At 41.6% G+C, this 25,780-nt stretch overlaps 1 protein-coding gene across 2 annotated transcripts in view; it reads right to left on the bottom strand.

Annotated features, from left to right (window-relative positions):
* ADGRG4 (adhesion G protein-coupled receptor G4) overlaps positions 1-25,780 on the bottom strand; it is a 72,526-nt gene that overhangs the window by 7,280 nt on the left and 39,466 nt on the right. For both annotated transcript variants that reach the window (XM_072124164.1, XM_072124165.1), the window contains exons 9-21: positions 23,569-23,726; positions 20,741-20,867; positions 20,039-20,142; positions 18,141-18,348; positions 16,584-16,734; positions 15,540-15,671; positions 14,326-14,448; positions 10,755-10,800; positions 9,771-9,874; positions 6,104-6,225; positions 4,011-4,279; positions 2,565-2,673; positions 808-1,088 (exon numbers count right to left, since the gene is read on the bottom strand). In XM_072124164.1, coding sequence (XP_071980265.1) covers positions 808-1,088; positions 2,565-2,673; positions 4,011-4,279; positions 6,104-6,225; positions 9,771-9,874; positions 10,755-10,800; positions 14,326-14,448; positions 15,540-15,671; positions 16,584-16,734; positions 18,141-18,348; positions 20,039-20,142; positions 20,741-20,867; positions 23,569-23,726 — 1,934 coding nt within the window. The remainder of the gene's footprint in view (positions 1-807; positions 1,089-2,564; positions 2,674-4,010; positions 4,280-6,103; positions 6,226-9,770; positions 9,875-10,754; positions 10,801-14,325; positions 14,449-15,539; positions 15,672-16,583; positions 16,735-18,140; positions 18,349-20,038; positions 20,143-20,740; positions 20,868-23,568; positions 23,727-25,780) is intronic.

Raw genomic sequence — 25,780 nt, 5'->3', positions numbered from 1 at the left:
ATCTGCTGATGGTCATGGATCTTAATGCTGGTCATAAGACAGGGGGTAGTATAGCTGGTAAGAGCGGTGCTGCCGGGACAGAAGGCACACCCAGGTACACCAAGTTTTTCACTTACGCCAATTTTTTAACACAGTGGACCCACAAACAGGTATGTTATACCATAGTAACATTGGTTTGTGGAATGGGGGGTGCACTTCCTATAAGGGAAAATATTTTATATTGTAGTAAATATTACTTCTTTAAAATGATATTGTATAATTATATTATTTGTTGTTAAATTTCCTATACCATCAAAATCAAGTATGGATAAACCAGGGACGCTACTCATAGATCCAGGCACAGTGACTGGTAATCTTCTTATATTGGTTATCTATGGCTTCCTTCCTTCCTCCACCTTTCTTACAGAAAGACTCCTGGGCATGTTACCAGTGTCCCTCGGTGCTGCAGATTCACAGCCGTGTGCTGAAATTGCCTGTTCTACAGTGAGATTGCAGAAGGCAGAGGGAGAGCTGAGGGAGCAGAAGTTTGGGGGAGAGACAGTGTCACAGCCTGTGAATCTGCAGCTCGGAGGTGTTCTGGGAATCGCCTGAGTAGCCTTTCAGGCTCATTAACATAATTTTAAAGGAAGATTTTAAAAGGAAGTGGGCCATGGATAACAAATATGAGATTACCACAGTCCCGGTGCCTGGATCTATTAGTAAGCGTCTCTGGTTTATCATCATGGATTTTGATGGTAGTTTCCTTTAATTTTATTCCTTGATTCCTTGGATTCTGTGATTTTACAAATATATTCTGCGTGTATTTACCTTGTAATGTATTAAAAATTGCAAATAGGTATAAAAAGGCAGTGCGTACAGGACCCCAGGCAAAAAAAACGAAACACCAGGTCAATCCGAGTAAGAAGGCGAGGCTGAGAGTGCTCTTAATATCATGTAGGAAGAGGGCCTTCCAGTCCTTAACCCTCGAAAACTTCAAAGACTTGATTTGAAGAAGTACAACTACGAACATGGAAATGTTGGTAAGGAAGACCGCTCCGAAATAGGACACAACGGACACGTAGAACACTGTAGTATTCGGAATCCAACAGCTGCAGGAAGCAATAGATATATGTGAATGGATCTAAATACACTATATACACTATAAAGCTATATAGATCTATATACACTGGTAAAGCTGAAATGGGTTATTTGATTTTAACTTTTTTGTTAAACAGATCCATTGATTTCACAAAATTGTCGTGAATTGTTTTTATTTTGATCTCGGTTCTGGTGCTGTGTTTAAATCATTGGGGCACATTTACTTACCCGGTCTTGTCGCGATCCAGCAGCAGGTTCTACGACACTGATTCGGGTCCAGCCGGGATTCACTAATGTAGTGCGCCCGATGTCCACCAGGTGTCGCTGCTGCGCTGAAGTCCGCCGGAGTTCACTATCCTATCCTGGGTGCAGGTAAGTGCGTGTCAAGCGACGCATTTTTTAAAAATTTCCGCAGTTTTTCCAAATCCGTCGGGTTTTCGGACGGCCACGCCCCCGACTTCCGTTGCATGCATGCCGGCGCCGATGCACTACAATCCGATCGTGTGCGCCAAAAACGCAGGGCAATTCAGGGAAAAAAAAAAGTGCAAATCAGTAATATTTGGGAAACCTGATAAAAAATAGCGATTCGGGGCCCTTAGTAAATGACCCCAATTATCTTAGTTCTAGTGCTGTAGTCATGTTATGTTTGTGTTTTAATACTGTATTTACAGTATGAGCTTGGGAGGCTAAAAGACCACATAAAAAAGTGAATGCCATGTCAAAAAACTTGGCGCCTTTACAAAAAAACTATATAATATTTTTTTAAATAGTTTTCCAAATGACCTTGCTTCAAAAATCTCTGTATATTCACATGGCAGATTTCATTGCAGGAAAATCTGATAATGTGAACTAAGTCTTTACTGACCTGAAAGTAGATTTAAAAGGCACCTCACTAAATAAAAAGAACTCTTCCATAATCTGCTTCACAAACCAAAAGCAGAGCATTTCTGTCATATCCCGTACCTACCCTAACATTTTAGGGAGACAATGGGGCAAATTTACTTACCCGGTCCATTCGCGATCCAGTGGTGCGTTCTGTGTGGAGGATTCGGGTCTTCCGGCAATTCACTAAGGTAGTTCCCCCGATGTCCACTAGGTGTCGCTGCTGCACAGAAGTTCGTCGGAGTGCACTGAAGTCCACCAAGCCTGGCCGGGTGCAGGTAAGGGCACTTTTTTTTGTTTTAAAATGCGGTGGTTTTTCCGAATACGTTGCGTTTTCGTACGGCCATGCTTCCCCCACGATTTTCGTCGCGTGTGCGCCGGCACCGATGCGCCACAATCCGATCGCGTGCGCCAAAACCCGTGGCAATTCAGGAAAAATCGGCACAAAACGGAAATATTCGGGTAACCCGCCGGAAAAACGCGATTCGGGTCCTTAGTAAATGATCACCAATAAATTTACAATTCAGTGCACAAAATTAGTAAGAATTTCAAAACTTCTCTTATAAAGCAAATTGTTTCACAGAATAAAATTGTTCATTACTCACAATAAAACTTCTCCATTTCCAGTGCCATTGGTTTTCTCTAAATTAGGCATATATCCATAAAAATGAACATCAATACAGAGTACTGTGAGGACTACAAGTAGGGGGATTCCTGTACCAGAAACACAAGAAAGGTAGTTCAGTCATGTAAACTAAGAATCAACTTCAATGGAGTTTGGAGGGTGAAGTTTTTTTCTAGACTTTATTTTAAAATTGCAAGTTATATTTCTCAAACAATCCATATATATTATATTGATTTAATCCTTAAAGGAAACCTACCACTTAAAAGTGGTAGGTTTAGACACATATACATGGCACCAGCTCAGGGTGAGCTGGTGCCAGAGCATATTTTTGTTAGGGGAACAAAGCCCCTATCGCCGTTTTATAAGTTATATTAACTTATAACTCGGCGCACTGCACTTGGGCACGGCGCACCATGCGCGTGCCCGTGCGTGCGCCGGATTCTAACGTGCTGGAGAGCCGGTGACGTCACCGAGCTCTCCGGCACACGCGCGCCTGCGCAACTTAGCACGGGGAAACAGGCCGTGCTAAGTTGCGCAGGCGCGCGTGTGCCGGAGAGCTCGGTGACGTCACCGGCTCTCCAGCACGTTAGAATCCGGCGCACGCACGGGCATGCGCATGGTGCGCCGTGCCCAAGTGCGGTGCGCCGAGTTATAAGTTAATATAACTTATAAAACGGCGATAGGGGCTTTGTTCCCCTAACAAAAATATGCTCTGGCACCAGCTCACCCTGAGCTGGTGCCATGTATATGTGTCTAAACCTACCACTTTTAAGTGGTAGGTTTCCTTTAAAGGGCATCTACCACCAGGATGGAGGATTGTAAACCAAGCTCATTGACATACTGGTGCGTGCTTCCTCTGGCAGGATTTGCTCTTCTTTTAGCTTCTTATGCCCTTGTTAAAATTATGCAAATGAGCCTGAGGGGCTCCAGGATCCATAATCAGCTATAGAGCCTGGAGCCTCTCAGGCTCAGTTGCATAATTTGAAAAGCCTTGTTTTGTAAAAACCAAGGCATAAGAATCTAAAAGAAGAGCAGATCCTGCCAGAGGGGGCACATACCAGTATACCAGTGTGCTTAGTTTACAGTCCTTCATCCTGGTGGTAACACAGTAGACTAATTTCTGTGCTTCCATAGACTTGGAAAAAGGCTGAGCATATACAAAGTCTCTCGGTATAGTTGTGGGTCCCAGAGTTGGTACCTGCGTCTATCACGTATGTATGTAGGTATCCTTTAAGGTATGTAGGCACCTGTAGACTTGTAGATGTCCTAAAGATCTCCATAATTTATCTGAATTCATCTATAAAGTTACTTTTATGGATATGTTCCCTATTATATTGCTTCAGTAACCCCTAAGCATGAGAGATGGAAGCAACATACATTCATCCAATGATAACAATAAATTGAATGGATGGTACCTACTACTCACCCCAACCAGCGATACATAATTTCAATATGTATTTATGGATATAGGAGTTAAAAACTTTGACAAATGCAAAATACATGTGCACAGCTTCCAGGGCCATCCACGTGAAGGATGATAACAAGAAGTAATGGAGGAGGGCAGCAATGGAGATGCACAAGCCTTCAATTTGGAATGATGACAACCAGTTGTTGACCAAGAAAAGCAAATTAAGTAACAACAGCGAAAAACAAAGATTCATCAATATTTTTGAAGGGTAATCTCTCCTCAGCTGCCTGGAAAGACAAAAAAAGAGAAAACAAGGTGAAGCCTCAGTATATAAAAAAATATGCATGAAAGGATTTATTCACTTAATGTAACAGTCATTAAGATTGTAACACTGCTCTGCTGCAAAACCGGCATCACTGGTGACTAGAGATGAGAACACTTCATATTCACATTTGGGGTTAGGATTCAGCTGCGCAACCCGGAAATAATGCTGGGTGGACAAACAGCCAAAACAGCAAATTGATGCCCCTTGCAATTGGCCAGGGGGGTGCCCCCCAAATGCCAATCAAGCATTCATTGGGGGTCATTTACTTACCCGGTCCTGTCGCGATGCAGCGGCGCGTTCTTCGATGAGGATTCGGGTCTTCTGGCGATTCACTAAGGTCGTGCACCCGATGTCCACCAGGTGTCGCTGCTGCGCCGAGGTCCGACGGAGTTCACCAACCTATTCCTGGTGCATGTGAGTGTTTGATTTTGTGAAACAAATAGTTTTTTAAATTCCGTGTTTTTTCTGAATGCGTCGGGTTTTCTGACGAACACGCCCCCCTATTTCTGTCGCGTGAAAGCCGGTGGGAAACCCGACGAAAGTGCGGCCGCGGAGCCCTTAGTAAATGAGCCCCAGAATGTCCAGCTGACGTGGCCGAACCGGAAAAACCAACGTGGACATCAAGTCCACTTATCTCTACTGGTGATCTAACCAGGTCATCATGTGGTTTGATATGTTATAAATTTATTAAAGCATAGTGGAAAAACCTCACAATGCAGAACTCTCCAGATTATGGCTATGCGTACCTAAACCTTTGAAGCTATTTTTTTATTATTTCTTAAATGAATAGAGCAGGAGATACCAGTAAACTTTAAAATCTACTTCATTAATGATGTATATGCTTCTTTCTCCTGTAGTGAGCAATGTATCTGAAAGCTTCTGAGGCCCCTCCACTTCAGACAGATAAGGAGGCTAATGATTAACTCTTTAGATTCCTAGAAAATATTTCCCTTGATGATTCAGCTCGCTAAGAAGAAGAAAATTATCCAGGGATTGTCTTTAAAGAGTTGTGTCATTAGACACTTTCTTTAATCTCTCGGTCCCAGTGGATACAGGACAGAAAGCTGATTTACACAAACAGCTTAAATAAGGAAAAAGAAGGGCACAGGGAATATTTTGTTAAAATATATTACAAAGTTTACTATGATTTTTTTGCACTATTGATTTATGCAACTTTGTCAAAAGTTTAGCTATGCTTTAAGTGTAGGACGCCAGCCTTTCTTTTGGAATGTTCATCTCCGTTAGTTGGATATGATCAGTACAAGTTATTGGGATGAATATTAATTAACAGAGTGAACAGAGACTTCACATTTCACTTTATATCCATGCTTAAATTTTCCATCCGTGTATGTCTCTGTTCTGCCTAATTCTTCCATTTTTTGGATGGGGAAAATAGTTGCTACACAGGCGTATAGATTTGGAAACCAACTCAATGGGGCTCATTTACTAAGGGCTCCGTGGCAGCACTTTCGTTGGGTTTCCCGAATTTTTACGCTTTGCACCGAATCCACCATGATTTTGGCGCAAACGAATGGATTTTGGCACAATCGCGCCGGCTTTCACGCGACAGAAGTTAGGGGCGTGGCCTTCTGGAAAAACCTCAGAATTTTAAAAACTAAACCGAAAAGAAGCAGGTGAACTCGGCGCAGCAGCGACACCTGGTGGATCGCGACTGGACCGGGTAAGTAAATGAGCCCCACTGAGTCCCAGCAGCTTCAAGTTACACCTCCGACATCAGTTATATACAATTTATAGCAGGAAATGTTTCACCATCCTACAAACTTACCTGAACATCCCATATGTTACAAGGGCTACTCCAAGAAACAGAGAAGCAATGCCGCAGCCAACATAGGTCAAGAGGGACAGTATGTGAAGATCTTCAGGGTTAACTGGAGTCCTAGAAACATCCTGATCGAATGAAAATAATGCAATTTAAATGTGGTTAAATGGGTAAAATTACTCAGCCTCACCCCTCCCCTCTCAATAAAATTAGAGCTGCATGGCCATTGTTACGGCCAAAGATAGTGCATGCTCTATCTTTTATGCGGCCACGGTAGGGTGAGCATACATTGCGCCATAGTTGACAAATATCCATAAGTATGTGTGAATGCAGCCTTACTTTGTATTTTGAGGCATTGCTGCAACATAATCCCTCTTTTCTGTTAACCCCTGCTACTTAGATGGGCTGAAAAAGTGTCTAAACACATAATAAATGTAATGTAAGGGGTTTTACTATTATTTAGGCCTCTGAAAGTCACGTGAAAGCTGAGCAGGTCCCTAAAAACATGAGTCTTGGCGATTTTTTTTATGAAAATGGGCAAAATTGCACTCAAATTTCTATGCCTCTTAACATCCCGGAAAATGAGAGGGCAGATAAAGAACCGTGCTAACATAAAGTAGACGTTAGGGAAATGTTAATTATCAAGTTATTTGGGTGGTCACTACCTGGAAAGCAGAACATTTTGAACTTTAAAAAGGTTTAATTTTTGAAAACTTTTCTGCCATCTTTCCATTTTTTCCATAACTGAATGCAAAACAAATCACCCAAATTGTTAAACTAAAACAAAGTACAATGTGTCTCGAGTAAAGAATCTCAAAATCAGCTTTGTATGTGAAAGCATTCCAAAATTATTGCCACATAAAGCGACACACGTCAGATTGGTTAGGGGTTGGTCAAGAAGGCTAAAACGGGGCTCTGGCATGAAGGGGTTACTTTGGCGCAGCAGAGAACTGTCGAGTTCTACTCTGGACTTGTCTAATGACCGACACATTAATACATCTCCTGCATTAAGACTAGATTTAGCTTGGTAAATCTGCCAAATTGAGTTTTCCATTGTAGAGCCAATATAATAAAAAAAATATAGATGAATATAACTGAAATTCTGCATCAAAACTGATTGAATTATAAAGAACAATAAGAATGAACATTATATGGAAGTTGGAGCTACAAGGCCAAGGCCCATCACTGGGCAGAATATAGCGATACTGAAAAGCTGTAAAAGAAAGTCATGATGAAGAATGATAAATGATGCATAGAATTTATGTGTATACATTGTTTTACATATATACTGTATATATTCCATTCATAACATGTATTGCTTTAGTTGTATTCTTGTGCTGTATGTTCATTACATTAATTTGTTCTTGTTCTCAATCTCCATTATTGTGTCTTGAGTAGCTGGAAGCCTTTTGTTTTTATCGTATTCTACCCGTCATTCCTTCCCCATATGTGTCACTCAGCACAGGCTATTATACTGCGCTTCATCTACATTATGACAACCTTTCAGGTTTTTTTTGTATTCAACTATTATATTTATTTTACTTTATGATGTGTTTTTGTATTTTATTATTCTCTGGAGTAATTAAGCATTATTATAATTATTAATCTTGTACTGCTTCAAGTGCAAAAGATTTAAAGGGGTATTCTCATCTTACAAATTTAGGACACATCAACCAGATTGGGCGTAACTGTCTAAGCACTTATGCACACGATCGTACATGTTTCCAGATCCTTCTACAAGACATGTTCACGGCACGGTATGTGATCGTTCCGGTCTCTTTCAGTTGAGATTAGCAATGTGAATGGCGATCACCCTGCTTATATCAGCGTGGCTGCAAACAACATCACTCTGCCCTTTGTTTGTAGCCTACATGCGCCCACAGTTGTGTGAATGAGGCCCAATAGATGTAAGTCCCACCAACAAGAATACTGGTCTCCCAACATCTAACCAGTCTGGTACTGCAGCTGCTGTGAATGGAAAAGAGACAGTGGGGCTCATTTACTAAGGGTCCGTCGGACGCATTTTCGCCGTGTTACCTGGCGATTTCCGGTTTGCGCCGAATTGCCCTGGGATTTAGGAGCACACGATCGGATTTTGGCACATCGGCACCGGCTTGCACGAGACAGAAACCAGGGGGGGGGGGGGGGGCATTGAACAACCCAACGGTTTCGGACAAACAGCAGGATTTAAAAAGGAATTGTGTCGCAAGATCAAGCACTCACATACACCGGGAAAAAGAAGGTAAACTCCGGCGGACCTCAGCGCGGAAGCAGGAACTCAGGTGCATGAGCTTAGTGATTTGCGACAGACCCGAATACTTGTTGGACAACGCACTGCAGGATCGCGACAGGACCGGGTAAGTTAATCTGCCCCAGTGTGTGAAGTCTGGCACAACTTGTCTCTCTAGTCCTACAGGAGTCAATGAAGAGAGCGGCACATATGCAGCCTCCTATAATAGACAAAAAATATGGAAATATCCATTGCTCACCAGTCTGATGAAAGTTTAACATAGTCTGCATTCCTTCCAGTATGAAAGGTGCCAGGACCAGCACTTGTATATTATTCTGTAAAAAGTAGAGTATTATCTAAGAAAAGGTTTCTTTGAGAAATTACAAAAAAGTGACACACATAGACCATGCATGCTCATTGTTAAAAACATGGAGCAGACCTACGCGTTTCAGACATTATATTCTATAGTCTTTAATCATGGTCATTCTCTACTTTTTAAAGAATATTTTACGAGTCCTTTGTTACAGTAATTTGGAGCCTCCTCTCTTATTCATTACAGTTACAAGGTGAAGGTGTGTGTGGGGGGGGGGGGGGTCTGTTTAAAAGTTAGATGTCGGCATCAGTTGTTAATGCCTTTTTTGTCAACAGAAATTGACGAAATAAACCACTACAATATTTTGTCAAGTATAGTAATGCCTTCTAGATCATGTTTCTGGATCAGCACCTGGAAATCAAAGTTGGTGGGAATAGGATCAACCAAATTCGAAAATATAGGAAGGCAGAGAAATATACATCACAGCTCTAGTGTAATACATTCAACATTGGATGCTATAGCTATAATTTTAGCAGATTGGGCTCTCACCTGCTTGTGCACCATAACAGAATCAATGAGGAATGGTGAATGGCATCATCCAGAACATCAACTTTGAAGTGAGATGTAAAATGGTTGCATAAAGTAAGGGAGGCGGAGAGTTCAGCACTGAGGTCAAGTTGTTTCCCCTCACCACACACCCTTCTCTTTACTTCTCTATTCAAAATGATTTTCTGGATAATGCCTCCTTGCTGGAAGGTGTTAAGATGCATGACAACATACTGCTGACAGATTCCTATTACGGTAAGTTATATATTAATTGCCAATAGTCTAAGTTCATTGGTTTCCTAGGATTTCCTAGAGGGGTAACCCCATTATGGATAGAGTCATTGGGGGAGATTTATCATACACCGGCGGCTCTGTGTCGGCCTATGATTTCAGCCATGCCCCCTTGTCGCAACGGATACATCAAGAGGCTTAGGCAGGCAACAGATCTGAGTAGGTGCGAGTAAAAACCAGCAAATGAAAGTCGCTGGTTTGGCAAAAGAACTGATAAATCCAAACGATTATAAACAAAAATGGAATATTTTTGATAGAAAGCCCCATCAGAGCCACCACTGAACTGCACTTACAAGGAGGACTCCAAAGTGAGTAAGATGGTTGCAGGAACAAGATGTGTATTTGTCGTTTGTTGATGTCTTTTTACAACCAGATTCATTCCAACCTCCCATGTAGTCTGTGCCAGGAAACAGAAGACAAGATTTAGAACCTCAGTAAGACATGGGCAGCATAAAATAGGACAGGCTCCCTTGTAACAAACATAAAAAAAAACAGGAAGAGGAACCCATGCAAGAAGCCAATTGAGAGCTAGACACATCTATTCTTTCCGGGATCATTTCTAAACTAAGTTTTCTCCAAGATGTTGCACCCTGCTGCTATTAATCCGACAGTTTGGTTGTCTGGGTGTTTTTACGCCAAAAGCCCCCAGATCCGTGACTGCACAATTTTTTGCTCCAACATTTGTGAAGCTTCATAAACTGTGAAACTGCGGACAAGCAACGCTTTGTGCACAAAAACACATTATAACATCATAACCATCAGAGTTGTGATAAATCCTACCCTATGGCCCAGATTTACTAAGCAATCTACGAATTCTAAGAATCCTGCACTAGTATTGTGTCGCAGTTGCACTATGCACACGGCATCACAGAAAGGGGCGGAAGTCTGACAGAAATGTGGCGCAAGCCCCTTAAACTGAAAAGAAAAAAATCTGGTACACTCTGTTCATGCACTTCGGGCACATGTATTGTGCTCCACATTACTAAATACCGTGCTCCAGTCTTCACGAATCTGGGGCACGCTACACATTAGCGAGGCAACTGCACTAATAAATGTTGGCCTATGTTTCTGTGGGATTTTCAAGCCTGAACATAGAGCTGCTGATCTGACTTGCTGATTTTGGGTCAGCCGGTCTAAGGTTCGGCTAGTAAATCCTGCAGAGACACAGAGCGAGTTTGTCGTAACAATCTCACTTGTGTACAACTGATCTTATACCGACCACACATTATGCGACATCTCTAAAGGAAGTAGAAAAAATAGTAAACTGTTTCACTTACTGTTTTGAGCAAAGTCCCAAAATACACACTTCACAGGATAACCCTCCTAAAAGAAAAGGGAAGATACCACATTGAGAATATCAGAAATACATTTAGCATGTCAACTGTACTGAGATTTATGAGAAAAGTTAAGCAAATGTGGATTCTGGGAGTTATATTTTTGCAACATCTGGAGTGCAGAAGATTGGTGAACCTTGATCTAGGAACAAGTTCTGAATCATCAGTGTCTACTGGATTGTTTTCTGGTGATTTTTCTCACATTTTTTGCAGCCACATTTTTTGTGGAAAGGGGCCGTGTATAAAGACATAAAAAATGCTGGTACTCCAGCCATTGAGGTCACGCTGCGGATTTGGCAATAAGGTCGTTAAAGAGAACCTGTCATGCAAAATAACCCCCCTAAACTAAATATATTTTCATAAACTGCCATTAGAGAGCATTGCCTCTATCCCTTCATTGTCCCTCTACATGCCTGTAAACCTAAGCAATGAGGTCCTAAAGCTGTATGCAAATGACCTGTGAAATGTTCAATGAAGCATTAGCATATTCAAGCTGTCCACTCTATTCATGAGTGGGAGGCACAGCCACACCCCCAGTGCATGACTGACAGCCTGTATAATGATGTGAGGCTGTATAATTATGTGAGGCTGTATAATGATGTGCTTCCTGGTGCTGGTGGCCACACCCCCTGCAGCCTGTGTGTGCATGTGTGTGTGTATAGGAGAGATACAGCAGCTCCAGGCAGCCATGTGCAACACCCTCACCGATGCAATGGCGAGGGGGTGCTTGCGAATAAGCCCCATAACATGTCACCACATCACACAGGGGACATTGCAGTGGTTAATCCTGCCTGGCAAGGCAGAAGTTAAATCTGTATATGATGTAAAAGTCCAGTATCCAATGATCTGTGTTACATCCTGTCTCTGTGAACTGAGAGGTAATTGGAGGAGCAGCCACCACCTGACCAAAGGGAGGTAATAAAACTCCCTGGCCAGGAATATTCTAGAGAAGTCTCCCCCAGAAGGGAGAAGAGACCAGTCCTAGTCAGGCCCTCTGGGTCTGCAGGACGCAAGCAGAGAGTAGTTAGCTGAGCAGTAGCTCAGAGACTCTAGCACACCGGACCAGTGCAGGAAGAGCCTAGCCCCTGCCTGAAGTGGAGTATATGACTAGAGTTAGTGTAGTGAGGAAAGGGGTATCATCCTACCTTCAAGGGTGATACCTGAAGAGATCCAGGACCGAGCTGAAGCATCCTCTAAGGACCCAGCTGCCTCCCAGCCTGCCCTATACATCCAGGCTGGTGATCTACATCCTGTGGCTCCCTCCAAATACCTCTCCAGTATTCCACCATCTTGTTAAAGGCACGTTGCTGATGTTCCCGTCGGTTCCAATAAAGAACTGTAAGTGTTTCTGTTCAACCTCTGCCTCCGTCTGGTCCCTGCTACTACCGCTGCCCTCAGCACCGGCACCCTGTCCATCCCACAGAGACTCACCCTCGGGACATTAAGGGGTTGCCCCAGGGAGATCCGCTATAGCAGCCTCTCCCTCATCATTTCTTGCCAACACCACCCTGCTGGAGACCTGCCAGGCTGTAGGACAGCCCTCCGGTTCCCCCGTACCAAGCACCGTGACAATAGCGTGCTTAGGCCGCAACCGCCAGCCACTCCGGTACCGCGGGCCCCGGCTGTCTCCAGGCCTCACCTCAAAGGGCTAGGCCCCGGTGGGGGATGTTGCACATGTTACAGCAGAACATGTCAGATTCATGTGTAGCTGATGTCTGTGTCTCTCACCTGTATATTAGGAGGATGCAGCATGTCAGCAGATGCAGCACACACTAGCCATGCTTTACTATACATTACACACAGACATGAGCAGGGGGAGGAGAGGGGAGGGGTAACAGGGGTGACATCACTGCCTCTGACCATGTGACCAGCCTCATTTACATGATAAAGAGGAGATGATTTTACAATGAATAATGTATGAAATAACTAGATAAAGGCTGTGATGGATCCTTGTGACCTGCTCCAACAGGCAGAGGTGACAGGACTAGTGGCAGAGACCTGATGACAGGTGTCCTTTAACATAAAATTACAAACTGAATTTTCTCTAAAATTAAAGATTGCTGATAAACAGGAAGGTTATTGCTGTGCAGCTAATAAAGTGCCCTACACAATGCTGCTTTTACTTATTGAGATAGGTACTATATAAATAGACTAAAACTTTCACCACCTTCAAGAACCTTAACCCTGCATCATTGAATATGTGTAGCTCCACGGATTCTGGCATCATTGTAACTGTCTACGTCCCACCAATAACGACCAATCAATGCTATTATTTTCATCTCTCTACTGTCGGATGGGCGGTGCCAGACTGCTCCAGCCCAACACCACCCATTTGGCAGTAGAGATTCTATGGAGTTTCATTGTAATTTTTGTACTTAATACAGGCAGTCCCCAGGTTACATACAAGATAGGTTCTGTAGCTTTGTTCTTAAGTTGAGTTTGTATGTAAGTCGGAACCGTATATTTTATTATTGTAACCCCAGTCAAAATGTTTTTGGTCTCTGTGACAATTGGATTTTAAAAATGTTGGATTGAACCAGGATGAACAATAAAGCTTCATTACAGACACCTGTGATAACTGTTACAGCTGATCATTGTAGCCTGGGACTAAAGTACAATAAATTACCAACATCCAGAGGTCCGTTTGTAACTAGGGGTCATTGTAAGTCAGTTGTTCTCAAGTATTGGACTGCCTGTATACTGATTAGGCTCTCTACTGTCATTTGGGTGATCATGTTGTGGAGTAGACTGTTCGTCTCCCATTATGGTTCCAAAAAGAATATTGATTACTTAGGAATGGAGGGGTCTAGAGAGAAAGACATTTAGGTAGTGAATGTTCCTCTTTAAAATCGTAGGTTCACTACCTTTTCTCCCAGCACTGTTTTTTACTGTTTGTGATTTAGACCTTAATTAGAGAATATTTTATCTTGTTGGGGAGGGAGGGAGGAGAGAAGGGAGTTTTTTTGTTCTGATCTATGTGAAAAACAAAAAAAACTGTTTGATAAAAATGTATTTGATCAAAAAAAGAACATTTTATCAGTATTCAAGGGATACAGGTATTAATTTTAAGGGTTGACTTACTTTTTCTTGGAATTGTAATTATTAAAATTGCTTTTCCCTCTCCCCCAACACCACCACCTACCCTCCATACCTTTCTCCTCTACCCTTACTCCTTAATCTCAATCTCTGAATTAGGAGATAATTAGGATATAATTTTTATTTTTCTTCTACTATCGACATCCGAACTGCTGGGTGGCACTGGCTAACCTTGGAGAATGACCATTGGTGGATAACTAGTATGGACAAGCATGAAGGACTGAATCGTCAACGTGTCATGTGACTTTTTCTCGATTCCCCAGCTTCCTGTATCTCCCCTCCTTCTCTTCCTTCTCCTTGTATGGTCCTTAAATGCTTTCTCTTTGTCATTTGGTTTGCCTTTGAGTTGAGTAAATTTACTTTTCTATATTTTCAATCCTTGCCTTCTAAATAAGAAAAGACAAGAAGTTAAACTTACCACATTTTCTTCAAGGTGCCGCAAAGTTATGTTAATTGGCTCTGCCAGATCCAAGACATTAGTTCCCTCAATACTGGCACTTATGATGTAGGTGATAAGTTTATTATCGCTGGAGTCACAACCCTAGAAAACATATGATTTTATTGTATGGTCGTCCATCCATATTATTAATACAGACAATAGAATACTTTTGTCTTCAATGTACCATACGCGAGGCCATTATCTCTGGAACAACTGACTGCTTATACATTGAAATAAGTCTTCGCCTGCATTTAGACCATGGATGTTCTAGAGAAAGGCATGCCTATGATGGAGGACACATAACTTACAAGGCCTTAGGTTGATTTAAAAAGTGTATCCCCACCTCAACCATTTATTTTTGTTTATTTTTTTAAAGCAGGTTTAATAGACATACATTTCTTCAATTTATTGAATTAAAATGTTTTTACCTATATGGGCATAATTTATTGTACTTACCTGCCCCTTAGCTATGGGCTAATGTTCTCATTAGATAGGGCCATCAACGCATGGTAGCAGTGGGGGCTGCGCATGCACATCGAGGGAGGGTTTCTAGCCTCGAAATCACCAGTAATATGTGAACATGCAAAGTTCATGCATGCACCATTCAAAAAGCTCTACCACCTTGCTTGCTAGGTCAGGACGGTTACGGGGGAATGCGCAGAAGCTTCTCAGCAATCCTGATCGCATTTGTGTGGGACAGCTGATTGGCTCAGGAAACTAGGGTACAGTACAGCTGCCTTATTGAAGGAACACGTTCACCAGAACAATAAAGTAACCCCCCTCTCAAACTAGTATACGCATTTATGAGCCCGTAGCTAAGGGACAGGGAAGCCACATGTACAGTTAATTATGACCATATAGAATTGGATAAATGTATGTTTATTCACCAGGCTTTAAAAAACAAACACAAAATAGTTGAGGTGGGAATACCCCTTTAAATGTGACCTGGGAGCTGACAGGTTCTTTTTAATTGGTATCACGGGCAATGGTTAGGGCTTATTTTCTGAAACAAAGTGACATCCAGAATCTATTTTACATGTCTCACCATTCCAGCTAAAGATATAGATACTCAGCAAAACAGGTTACCGTATTTATTTGGGACCTCACATTGGACCAATAGTCTAAATTTAACTTAAACAATATTTTATATTTGTTCTGTATTAGTAAGAAACTTGTAGGTTTTTTACTTTTACCTTGAATGGTGCTAAACTCCCGATAAAGTTGAACTGGATCTTGGATGAAGATATTTCTACTTGGTCTTGGATTGATTGAGGTAAATGTATAATGGCTACAGCCTCATCCGGAGGAACTGGGTCTAATGTTATCTGTGAAAAAACAATGTTTTTTTAAAATCGATATAAATATACCATATGTTCTGCGTAACGAGCCAGCTAGGGAGGAAATGGCGATAAAAAGGGACCAGTTTATTCCCTTCTTCTGCAGGCTATTCAGTGTTCCTCTTAGACTGATCACATGCTTTCACATGGGAGTCATATATGACTTCCAGTCACTGGCCTCAAGGGTCTTATGCCACACCTACAGAAGAGACCATTGAGACCAGTGATTTGCTGCAGCTGAAGATGTAAATTGGTCAACTGTGTGGAAGTAACCAGATTCCATTGCGGACCATCAGAACTGGAGAAGTAGAAGATTACGGTAAACATGCATTCCTCTTTCTTAAAATATTCCTCATCCCTTAACATAATAACAATTTTCAACAGAAATGGAGAAAGAAGCAGAGGTTTTATACAAGACTGTGGGGATAAACATCCCTCTTACATCAACTTTCATCAAACTTTGCAGAATTCAGTAGTGCGGTGTGTGTAAATGAGGAATAACATTGTTTCTGGTCATTATGTGACTTGTAATTTTCATTTTCCAACAACTCTTAAGTTTTTAGCATTGTTTTTGAGTTTGCGGTTGTCTATAGGAGGAGTCTGGGAGGAGACTGCTTTGCCTACCCTCTGTGTAGTACTTCTATATTATCTAATACCTTATTGAGTGTCTGATCCTCTTGCTAGCAAGGTGGAATTCAGAAGTGATTTCAGAGTGAAAAAATTAAGGATCATTAAACTTTGTATAATACAACATTTCTTGCAGTAACTTGTACTATTGCTGTATGCAATGTTTGTTAAAAAGTCGATGACCATTCTAGAGATTGGTGATGTTCTAAGAATCTGCAGTAACAAAACAAAACTAACTGACCACTTAATTATAATCAAGAAAAACAAGTCTACCTCCATATCACCGGCTCCATACGTTGTGACAGAAAAGTACATTTCTTTAAACTTCTTTGATACTAGTAAAGCCAGGGAGTCAGCCATCACATTTGCTGTGTCACTAGAAAAATTCATCGTGAATCCGACTTTCTCCATGAGGTTAAGTATCCTTGAGATCACAAGAAATTTTTTTTTGGTTAACATTTAGTACATTTTTATGCATGTTACATAATTCAACTTTTACACAATTTTAACATTTAGCTGTACCATATGTAGCTCCTGATGGTCACATATTCCTGCCTTATACTTCATATCATTATTTTTGGAAATGTGGGAACAGTCATGTTTTTTCTAAATATAGACTTAATATTTTATGTATACTTATGAAAAGACCCTGTAAATGAAACAACTTAATTTTCTTGTAGTTTATCTTATTAAAGGGATCTGCCTGCTGTTTTGACATATTAAACTGTAGACAGTGTTAGGCCCCATGCACACAAACGTTGTGGGGATGTGTACCCGGCCGTGACTTATATCCGTCCCAAGAGACCCCTATGGCGCCCAGCTACGGTATAGTGAGCACACACAGGGAAAAGATAGAGTATGCTCCATCTTTTCCTGTTAGTACAGCCGGGCACCAGGCGTCCATATGGAGATGGAAGGGGCTCTCCAGCCAAATATGTGCTACGTCAGGGTACCAGGTTCGTGTGCAAGAAGCCTTAGTTTGTTGCCCTGCAGAGTTGTATAATCCCACAATGTAGCAGAACTGTGAATAATAGATTTAGATTTCAGGATTATAGCTTCTCCAAGTGCAAAACTGTCAGAAATTATCTGATCCACATCCCCTTCTCCCTGCTCTGAGTAACAGCTGCTGCACGCTTATGCTTCAATACTACAGCATTTCTTCGGATATGCTTTCTAAAGCATTCTGCAGTATGACTGCTGCTGAATTTCTTTAAAGGGTTGTACAAAGTTTTCAAGTTTTCATGTTAATCCATATCCACAGGATTGGTGCAACCCTGCCAAACATGAAAGTGGGGAACCAGCGATTCAAATAATGAAAGTCCTGTCTTCACTAATGTGTCCTGGCGCTCCATTCAATTGATGGAAAAAAATGAAAATTTAATGTATAGAAAATGCCAAGAACAGTGCTCAGCCATTGCCAACACTCCATTTACTATCTAAGTGTCCCCCTTTTTCTCTCCGAATTGCTGGGGTTCCCATTCTCGTGATCTGTTGAGGACGTAGCAGTTGAGCCCTCACTGATCAGCGAGTTATCCTCTATCCTATTAATAGAGGATAACTTGAAAACTTGGGACAACTCCTTAAGATATTTTGATATCTCACCTATATTATATTTTATTACATTGCAATGAATAACTAAAAATGTACATGTTTTTCATAGTTATAGGTCCTGACCGCTGAACTGTTTCTTCGGACTGGTCCAAGAAGCCCTAGTCCAACCATAAGATCATTCCCCTCCCGCCAAGAAGCTGCATCTAATCTACCTAATAGTTTGGAAGGTATTCTTTAAATCTATGATCACTAGGAATAAATACAGGATTGAATACTCACTTGTTAGTAAATTGGCGCAGTGATTGGTCCGCTTTTATTAAAATTAAATTTATTACATCCACATGAACTTTTGCATTGTCAAGATCGATTTCTCCCAATGCAAGTATTTCTGATATTTTGTTGAGAATGATTCTTATATCGTTTTCTGGTAAGGAAGTTGCGTTCTTTGTCATATTTAAAATGTGTAGTGTCAAAAAGTTAGCATTTTCTGCAGGAAAATGATGAAAGTAATAAATAAGAGCGCTCGGTTATATTTTGCTTTAGAATGTAAGTGTCTATACTTCCATTTGCTCACATTCTACAGGAGATAGATTAATAACTATGATACTTTTATACTCCGTGATCATTCTGCAAAATATTTACTTTTTACTGCAACTATGTAACTAAAGCAGGGCTGAATAACCCCCTGTATGTGCCAGTGTTAGGACCCAGGGCAGTGTAGGGACCACAGCAAGAGGGCTCTTCTGTACTCACCACTCCCTCCTCCTCCGCCCTGGGTCCTAATGCCGGCACAAAGAGCCAACTTCAAAGTGGCAGAAAGGAGAAGAGGAGATTGGACAGGTGAGTGTTTTTTTTCCCATTTTTTATGTCTCTGGAGGTCTCCACTATCAAAGGTCTGCTCTAAGGGTCTCCAGTATTATACACCAGCTCTGGGGTCTCTAGTATTAAACATCTGCTCTGGGGGTCTCCTGTATTATATATTTGCTCCATCAGTCTACAGCAGTGATGGCGAACCTTTTAGAGACCGAGTGCCCAAAATGCAAACCAGACCCACTTATTTATTGCAAAGTGCCAACACGGCAATTCTAGCATTAAATTATTAAAATCTTCTTGCTCCGTGCTATTCCACAGCTTTTAAGGGTCCTGAGGACACCAATATGGTTGACAGAAGGTGGAAAAATTCAGATTGCCATTGGAGCTTCCCTGAACATGAAAAATTGTCGGGCCAAGATTAGGAGCTTCATGGCTCCAATGATAATCTGAGCATGTCCTTGCCTTCTCTTCTTGCAGTCTCATGTGGACCAAGATGCTTCACGTTTTGGGCTACCTGGGTCGGCAGGAGGATCCCTCAAGTCCTGTCTGGTGAAAGCTGTGCTGGGGCAACAGCCTGAGTGCCCACTGAGAGGGCTCAGAGTGCCACTTCTGGCACCCGTGCCATAGGTTCGCCACCACTGGTCTACAGTATGAAGCTTCCGAAGGATTCCCACTATTAAACGTCTTCTCCTAGTCTCCAGTATTATATGCATTCTCTGGGGGTCACTTTTATTATTTGTCTGCTCTTTGGCTCTCCAGTATTAGTATCTGCTTTGGGGTCTGTGACTGCTTCAGGGATCTCCAGTACTTATAGTCTGTTCTTGGGGATTCCAGTATTATATGCTTTAAGGGCCACCACTAATATAAGTCTGCTCCGGGGGGCTCCGATATTATTGGTCTGCTCTTGGGGTTGTCCAGTATTATAGTTTGCTCTGGGAGTTTTCAGAATTATACGTCTGCTTTGAGGGCCCCCACTAGTATATGTTTGCTACGGGGGTCTCCAGTATTATAGTGTGCTCTGGGGACACAGTATTATAGATCTGCTTTGCGTGGTCTCCAGTATTATAGGTCTGCTCTGGGGGGTTTCCAGTATTATAGTCTGCCCTGGGGGATTTCCAGTTTAAAGGTCTACTCTGGGAGGTCTCCACTATTATACTCTGGGGGTCTAGTTCTGGTTATTCGTACAGCCCCTTAAAGTTGAGTGATATGACAATGTGACCTTCAGTCTAATTTTAAGATTGTGCACCCATGATCCAAAGCAATTGAGATGGTTATATGTCATAGCATTAGGCTGACACACTACATCAATTGTCTCTACTGTCAACCTTGAAAAACCCTATTATAATAATAGTAGACACACTTACCTTGGGTTACTGTAACATTTTCAAGATCCTCAAATGATATTGGAACACATTTACTATAGTTCGGTTCCCCCCATTCTGTTGTTAAAGTGGTAACATTGATGTAGCTAAAAATAACAATAAGTTAAGAACTTATGAACATATTTTTATTGTTGTATCTCATGTTCTGATGATAATACAATGGGGGTATTTATCAGGGCTTTTGCGCCTAAACACTGGCGTAGAAGCCCTGAAATAATTGTAAATTCTAGCTTATAGCTAGTACTTGTGATTATTTTCCCCAAATGGTGCGTGGAGGAGTGTAAAGGGGGAGCGCGGCTGGACAGGAAGTAAACACAACTGGCGAGGAGTGAGCCAGCGCGGGGTGTTCCTGTCCCCGTGCCTGTAGACTCGCTGCAACGGGGGACTTTTTATATGTGAAAAGTCTCCGGCTGTGCTTATTTCTACTCCAGGCCAAACACTGTGCAAGACCTTGGTGAATACATCAAGAGCCAAGAACCTCCTGATGTATCTGGCTGCTCCTTATCGGCGGTGGGGCTATTATACGCCAGTGCATGAGCGCCAGCCTATCATAATTAACCCCATTAGCTTTACCTCTTGTAACCATTACTGGAGATCTGCTCAATCACTGATCCCATATGCTATATATAAAGCTTTTCTCACACACATCTTTCCTTGGTTCATGCATGACGCTGTAGATCTTACCAGTCTCTTGTCGCTGTCTCAGTTGGGTTTGTATGGCATTGTAGGGAGACTTTTTCTGTTGGGTATGTTTCTGGCCAGTCATATTGAAAGTCATCATAGAATGTGGAGTTAACGGTACAATGTTTGTCTAAAAGTAAAAGAAAAAAAACAAGAGAACATAAGTGCTGATGCTAATGTGATCGCTTGAGTTGATCAGCTAGGAAATTTTTTAAATTCTGTTTTTCGGTAAGATACTTTAGATCTATCTATCTGCCCATTTCTTAGCAGGATAAGGCATTACACATTAGATAGTTGCATGTGTAAGTGTGTAATGTATAGCGAGCCGCTACCTTTGGCAGTTGTTTATCTTCCAGAAAAAAGAGAGTTAGGCCTCCTACACAAAAAATGGCTCAAATTTCTGTTTTTGGGACTGTGTGTTAACAGTATTTCCTCCTTGTCTCCTTGGCTGAACTAGGCCCAAGTATGGGTCATTTGTTTTTGACAACTGCATAAAAAAACGGAAGATTGTTACCTAGCAACCCACCACAAATATATACGAGACATGAATGACACACTGTGGGGCGGCACTAGCCTTGGACGAGGGCTGAGGAATCCTCAGCTGTGTGTATGAGCCCATATGACAGCCACTAAAACCTCAGCTGTATCACCTGAAGAAACAACAATCGGGTGCACGAGACATAAGGCAGCTGAATTCCAACTTGCCTAATCCTCATGCTGTACACATTAGTACAGTACATTAGTTTTAGTACAGTTAGTTGACAGAACCAAACAAGAATTCTGTAAATGGAAGAAGTGATCTAGCAGGGGTGTAACTACAGCGGGAACAGCCATAGCAGCTGCTATGGGGCCAGCAGTGTCAGGGGGCCCGGCATCCGATCTGACACTTAAGAATGTTGAATGAGAACCATTATAAACATGTTATGCTGAACATTGTGCAGAATAATATGTATATAACATTGAAATCTTCTACAGTACACAGCAGGATCTGGAACTCAGGTAATAAATGTCGGGAAAGGGGACGACAGGACTAGGAATCTCAGATCTCAAGCTTCCTGCTGTCTACTTCCCTCATGTGGTCTGCAGTTACTGGGAAAGATATGTGCCCTCAACCTCTATGGGATAAGAAGAATGCCTGGTGAAGAGAGAAGAGGGTCCCATTCAGAAGTCTGCTATAGGGCCCCATCCAGGGGCGTAAATTGAGGGGGTGCAGAGGGTGCGATTGCAACCGGGCCCAGGAGGCTTAGGGGCCCATAAGGTGTCACTTTCCCATATGAGAAGACTAGTACCATAAAACATAAATTATAGTCAGGGGGTTGGCACAGACTTTGCACTGGGGCCCATTAGCGTCAAGTTCCGCCACTGGCCTTGCCTCTCCTAGTTACTTCTAGTTTCTGGAAAACTGTGGCACCAAAGAAAATGTTGTAGCGGAGGACACCCATGGAGGGAAAGGAGAAGTTATAGTGGAGGACACCCACGGTGATATTTTGGTAGATGTTTTAATATGATGGCCGGGGTGTAAAGAGCACACACAGCTGAGATGACTCTCCTATCCCACCCTTTAGTTACTGGAATGGACATTGGTCCAACTGTCTGAGTGCAAGTCCACAATAAGTGTAGGTGGGAGCTCTGGCTTCACTTCTTGACTAAGGGCCTTCGATAATGGAGGTACGATGGGTGCCATTTGTGCCGCACTCTATGCAGAAGAGTTGTCCCACCTCCGGGTGCTGTCAGTCTTGCTGTATCGCCTAGGTTAGCCATCGCTGCTCCAGGATTTCTTAAAAAATATATTTTGAGGCCAATCACAATCACATTTCCTTATCTTTCTTTTCTAAAACCACCTGTTTATATTACGTTGCAGAGCTTGATCAGTATTTTATTTCTGGATTTATTTCTTCTATTTTTTCTAATTTCCCACATTTATAGGGATAAAAAACAGATGTTATTCAGTGAACAGTGTTGTCAAATTGTTAAACTAAGTTCCTTGAAGACATAATATCTGCTTTAATACTAAAAAAACATATAAATTATTTTATAGCTGTGTATAAAATCGATAGGCAGCTGTCTCCTACATGAGCACTTGACATATTATAAAAAAGAGGTGAAAAGAAAAAACTTTTATTGCCTGGAAGATCATTGTATGAAACATAGGTGGGGGAAGTAAATGCTCTCCGTATGGAGACTTTGCCAATAAAGGTCACTGTCAGCGTCCTTTACACTGCCGTGAAAAGGGTAATTATTTCTCTGTCCCCAGTGACCTCAAAAGGGCAATTAAGAAATGATTACACCACTCTTTCACTCACTATCCCTATCTTTCAGTAGCAACCTTTCTTTTTCTTTCTCCTGTCTGCAATGGCAATTACCTCTTATATTGCAGAGTCAAATGTCCTGCATGTCCAATCACAGCAATACTGGGCGTGGCAGAGGTTGCTAGAAGCTGAAAGCTGTTGATTGGCTACTCATCAGTAAACCACGCAGCTTTTTCCCATCTTACCGAACACCAAACGTGAAGCCCAAACGTCGGATGTTCAGCTTTGGGCTCTTAGACCTGAACTCGCAAAGTTCAGGTTCACTCATCACTACTGATGACATGATGCGGGATACAATCCAGTTCAGCATATCTATTACATAAGAAATCTGGGAATTGGGAATCTCTTCCTTATGGCATAGATATACTGGTTCAGCTTTTATCCAACCTCTTTCATTCTCTGTAAAAGTCACACTTGATGTTAAGGGGGCTGCCCTACAAGGTAACCAAGAGGCAATGTTTTCTATACCCCCTCCTGGAAAGCGTATTTGCATATTTAATTGTACGAAAAGTAAACAATTACCTAATTCTTCTGTAGTCACGTTCTTGGCAGTAATAGTAATGTTCAGTTGGGAATCTGTGTATTCCTCCATCAGAAGATTCTGCAGTTGATTAGCTAGTAATTGCGGGTCTTTCGAAGAGTTTGCCCGGACAATTGCTTTGGCTGTGTATTCTGGGGGACTGAAATAAATATTGCACAATGTACCAAAATACACATATACATATCTATAATGCCTCAAATAAAACAAGACAATTGTCAAACACAATAAATATACTAACTTGGAATCACCAGAGTCCTCATTGGTCTCCCTTTTCTGGCAGCACAATCAAGAAAGAAAATTATTAAAAAAGAAAATCAATATTTAGATTTTTTTTTATTTTTAAAAAACAAGGATGGGAAGAAAGCTGGTTCAATTTGAAGGAATGTTTGGGGAAAATACTAGAAACATGAGAAGAGACAAGACCATTATAAGAAATGGGAAAGTAGATCACTTGCACCCACCAGGATGAATGAAGGCAGAGGTTGTGCTACAAGGCCGAGGGTACTCTATGTATATCAGTATACACTGCTTCATAGGTCACTCTATTATGATCCTCTTAGAGGACAACAACATGAAAAGACGTTCCTCTGTCTGGAGTGGGCAAATGGAGGTAAGTAGATGAGCAGTCATGCCCCATCTACCTACGTGTGTCATGCGATAACATGAACATGTGAATGAACTTGCTACACATGAACTCAGAGCTCTTACATTTCATCCCCCAAACATAAATGGACATGTAAATGGAAGTGTTAATGACATATAGAGATAAAACAAAGACTCAATTACCACTACATCCAACTAGCCCAGCTGGATACTAGGTAGCATGTAACAAATGACTCCAGAATGGAAAGGAGTTTGTAACTACTGCATCTCTCTAATAAATCCCTGTAATATATGATTCCACTAAGGAGATGAGCACTCTACTACATCTCTCTATCCCTGCTGAATACTATAAATTCTGAAAGTAAGGACTTCAATGAGGAGAGGAGTAAACTACTACTAGATCCCTCTAGCTCAGCTGGATAATGTAAATCCAGCAATAAAGGACTCGAGTAGGGAGAGAAGAAGTCAGCTACTACATTTCTCTTGCCCAATTGACTGCTGTAAAGCTTGTATTAATGGACTCCAATAAGGAGAGGGGTCGCAAACTACTATATCCCTCTCTCCCTGGTGGAAACTGTAAAGCCTCCATTAAGGAGATGAGCAATGCACTACATCCCTCTATTCCTGCTGGATATTGTCCATCCTGTAAAAAAGACAGTCGACAACCACATCCCTCTAGCCCTACTGACTACTTTGAAGAAAATCTACCATTTTATTTCATGCATTATGAACCAAACATACTTTGAGAATGCTGTAGCTTCACTGATGCAGAAATATATCTTGTTTAATCCCGGAACCGAGTGGTTTTGCTGAAAAAAACAATTATAAAATTCAGGCGCTGGCTCAGCGCTTCTCCTCTTACACTGCTCAGGAGAAAATGATGTAATCACTGACAACTAGAAGTAATCAATCGCTGCACCATTCCTCAGGTGCTGTGTATGAGTGATCCAGCTCTGGTTAATTAGACCTGTCAGGACTGTGCAGACAGCTCATGTAACGTGTTTATGTACTGCAAGAAGCATGCAATCCAGCTTTCCCAAGGTCCTGAATGTCATAATTGTTTTTTCAGCAAATCCACTCAGCACAGGAATTAAACAAGATATGTTTCTGCATCAGTGTAGCTACAGCATTCTCAAGGTATGCATGTAATCAAATGGTTGATTTCCTTTAAAGCCAGTTATAAAGGACACCAATGATGAAAGGAGTATCCTGATACTACATCCCTTTATACTTGCTGTATACTGTAAAGCATGTAACAAAGGACACTAATGGGGAGAACAATCATTTAGTGCTACATCCCTCTATCCTCTTAGGGAGACATTTAATCTACTTTTACATCCTTCTTGCCAAACCTGACACATATAATAGGAGACCATAGACTCCTGATATACTGTACAGTATGATTCTATCTTTTATACATAATGTTAACAAGTAAACAAGTAAAAAAAAGATGGAGATCCATAACCATTCACATCTAAGGAAATATATTAACGGTTTTGATTGAACTTGATGGATATATGTCTTTTTTCAATTCTATAAACTATGTAACATTATTATACTCCAAAAAAGAGATACTGCTGTGACCTTGGT

This window comes from Engystomops pustulosus, chromosome 9 (genome assembly GCF_040894005.1).
Source record: "Engystomops pustulosus chromosome 9, aEngPut4.maternal, whole genome shotgun sequence".
Classification (NCBI taxonomy): Eukaryota; Metazoa; Chordata; class Amphibia; order Anura; family Leptodactylidae; genus Engystomops; species Engystomops pustulosus.
The sequence above is the reverse complement of the archived record's forward strand: the minus strand, read 5'-3'. Positions and strand labels throughout refer to the sequence as shown.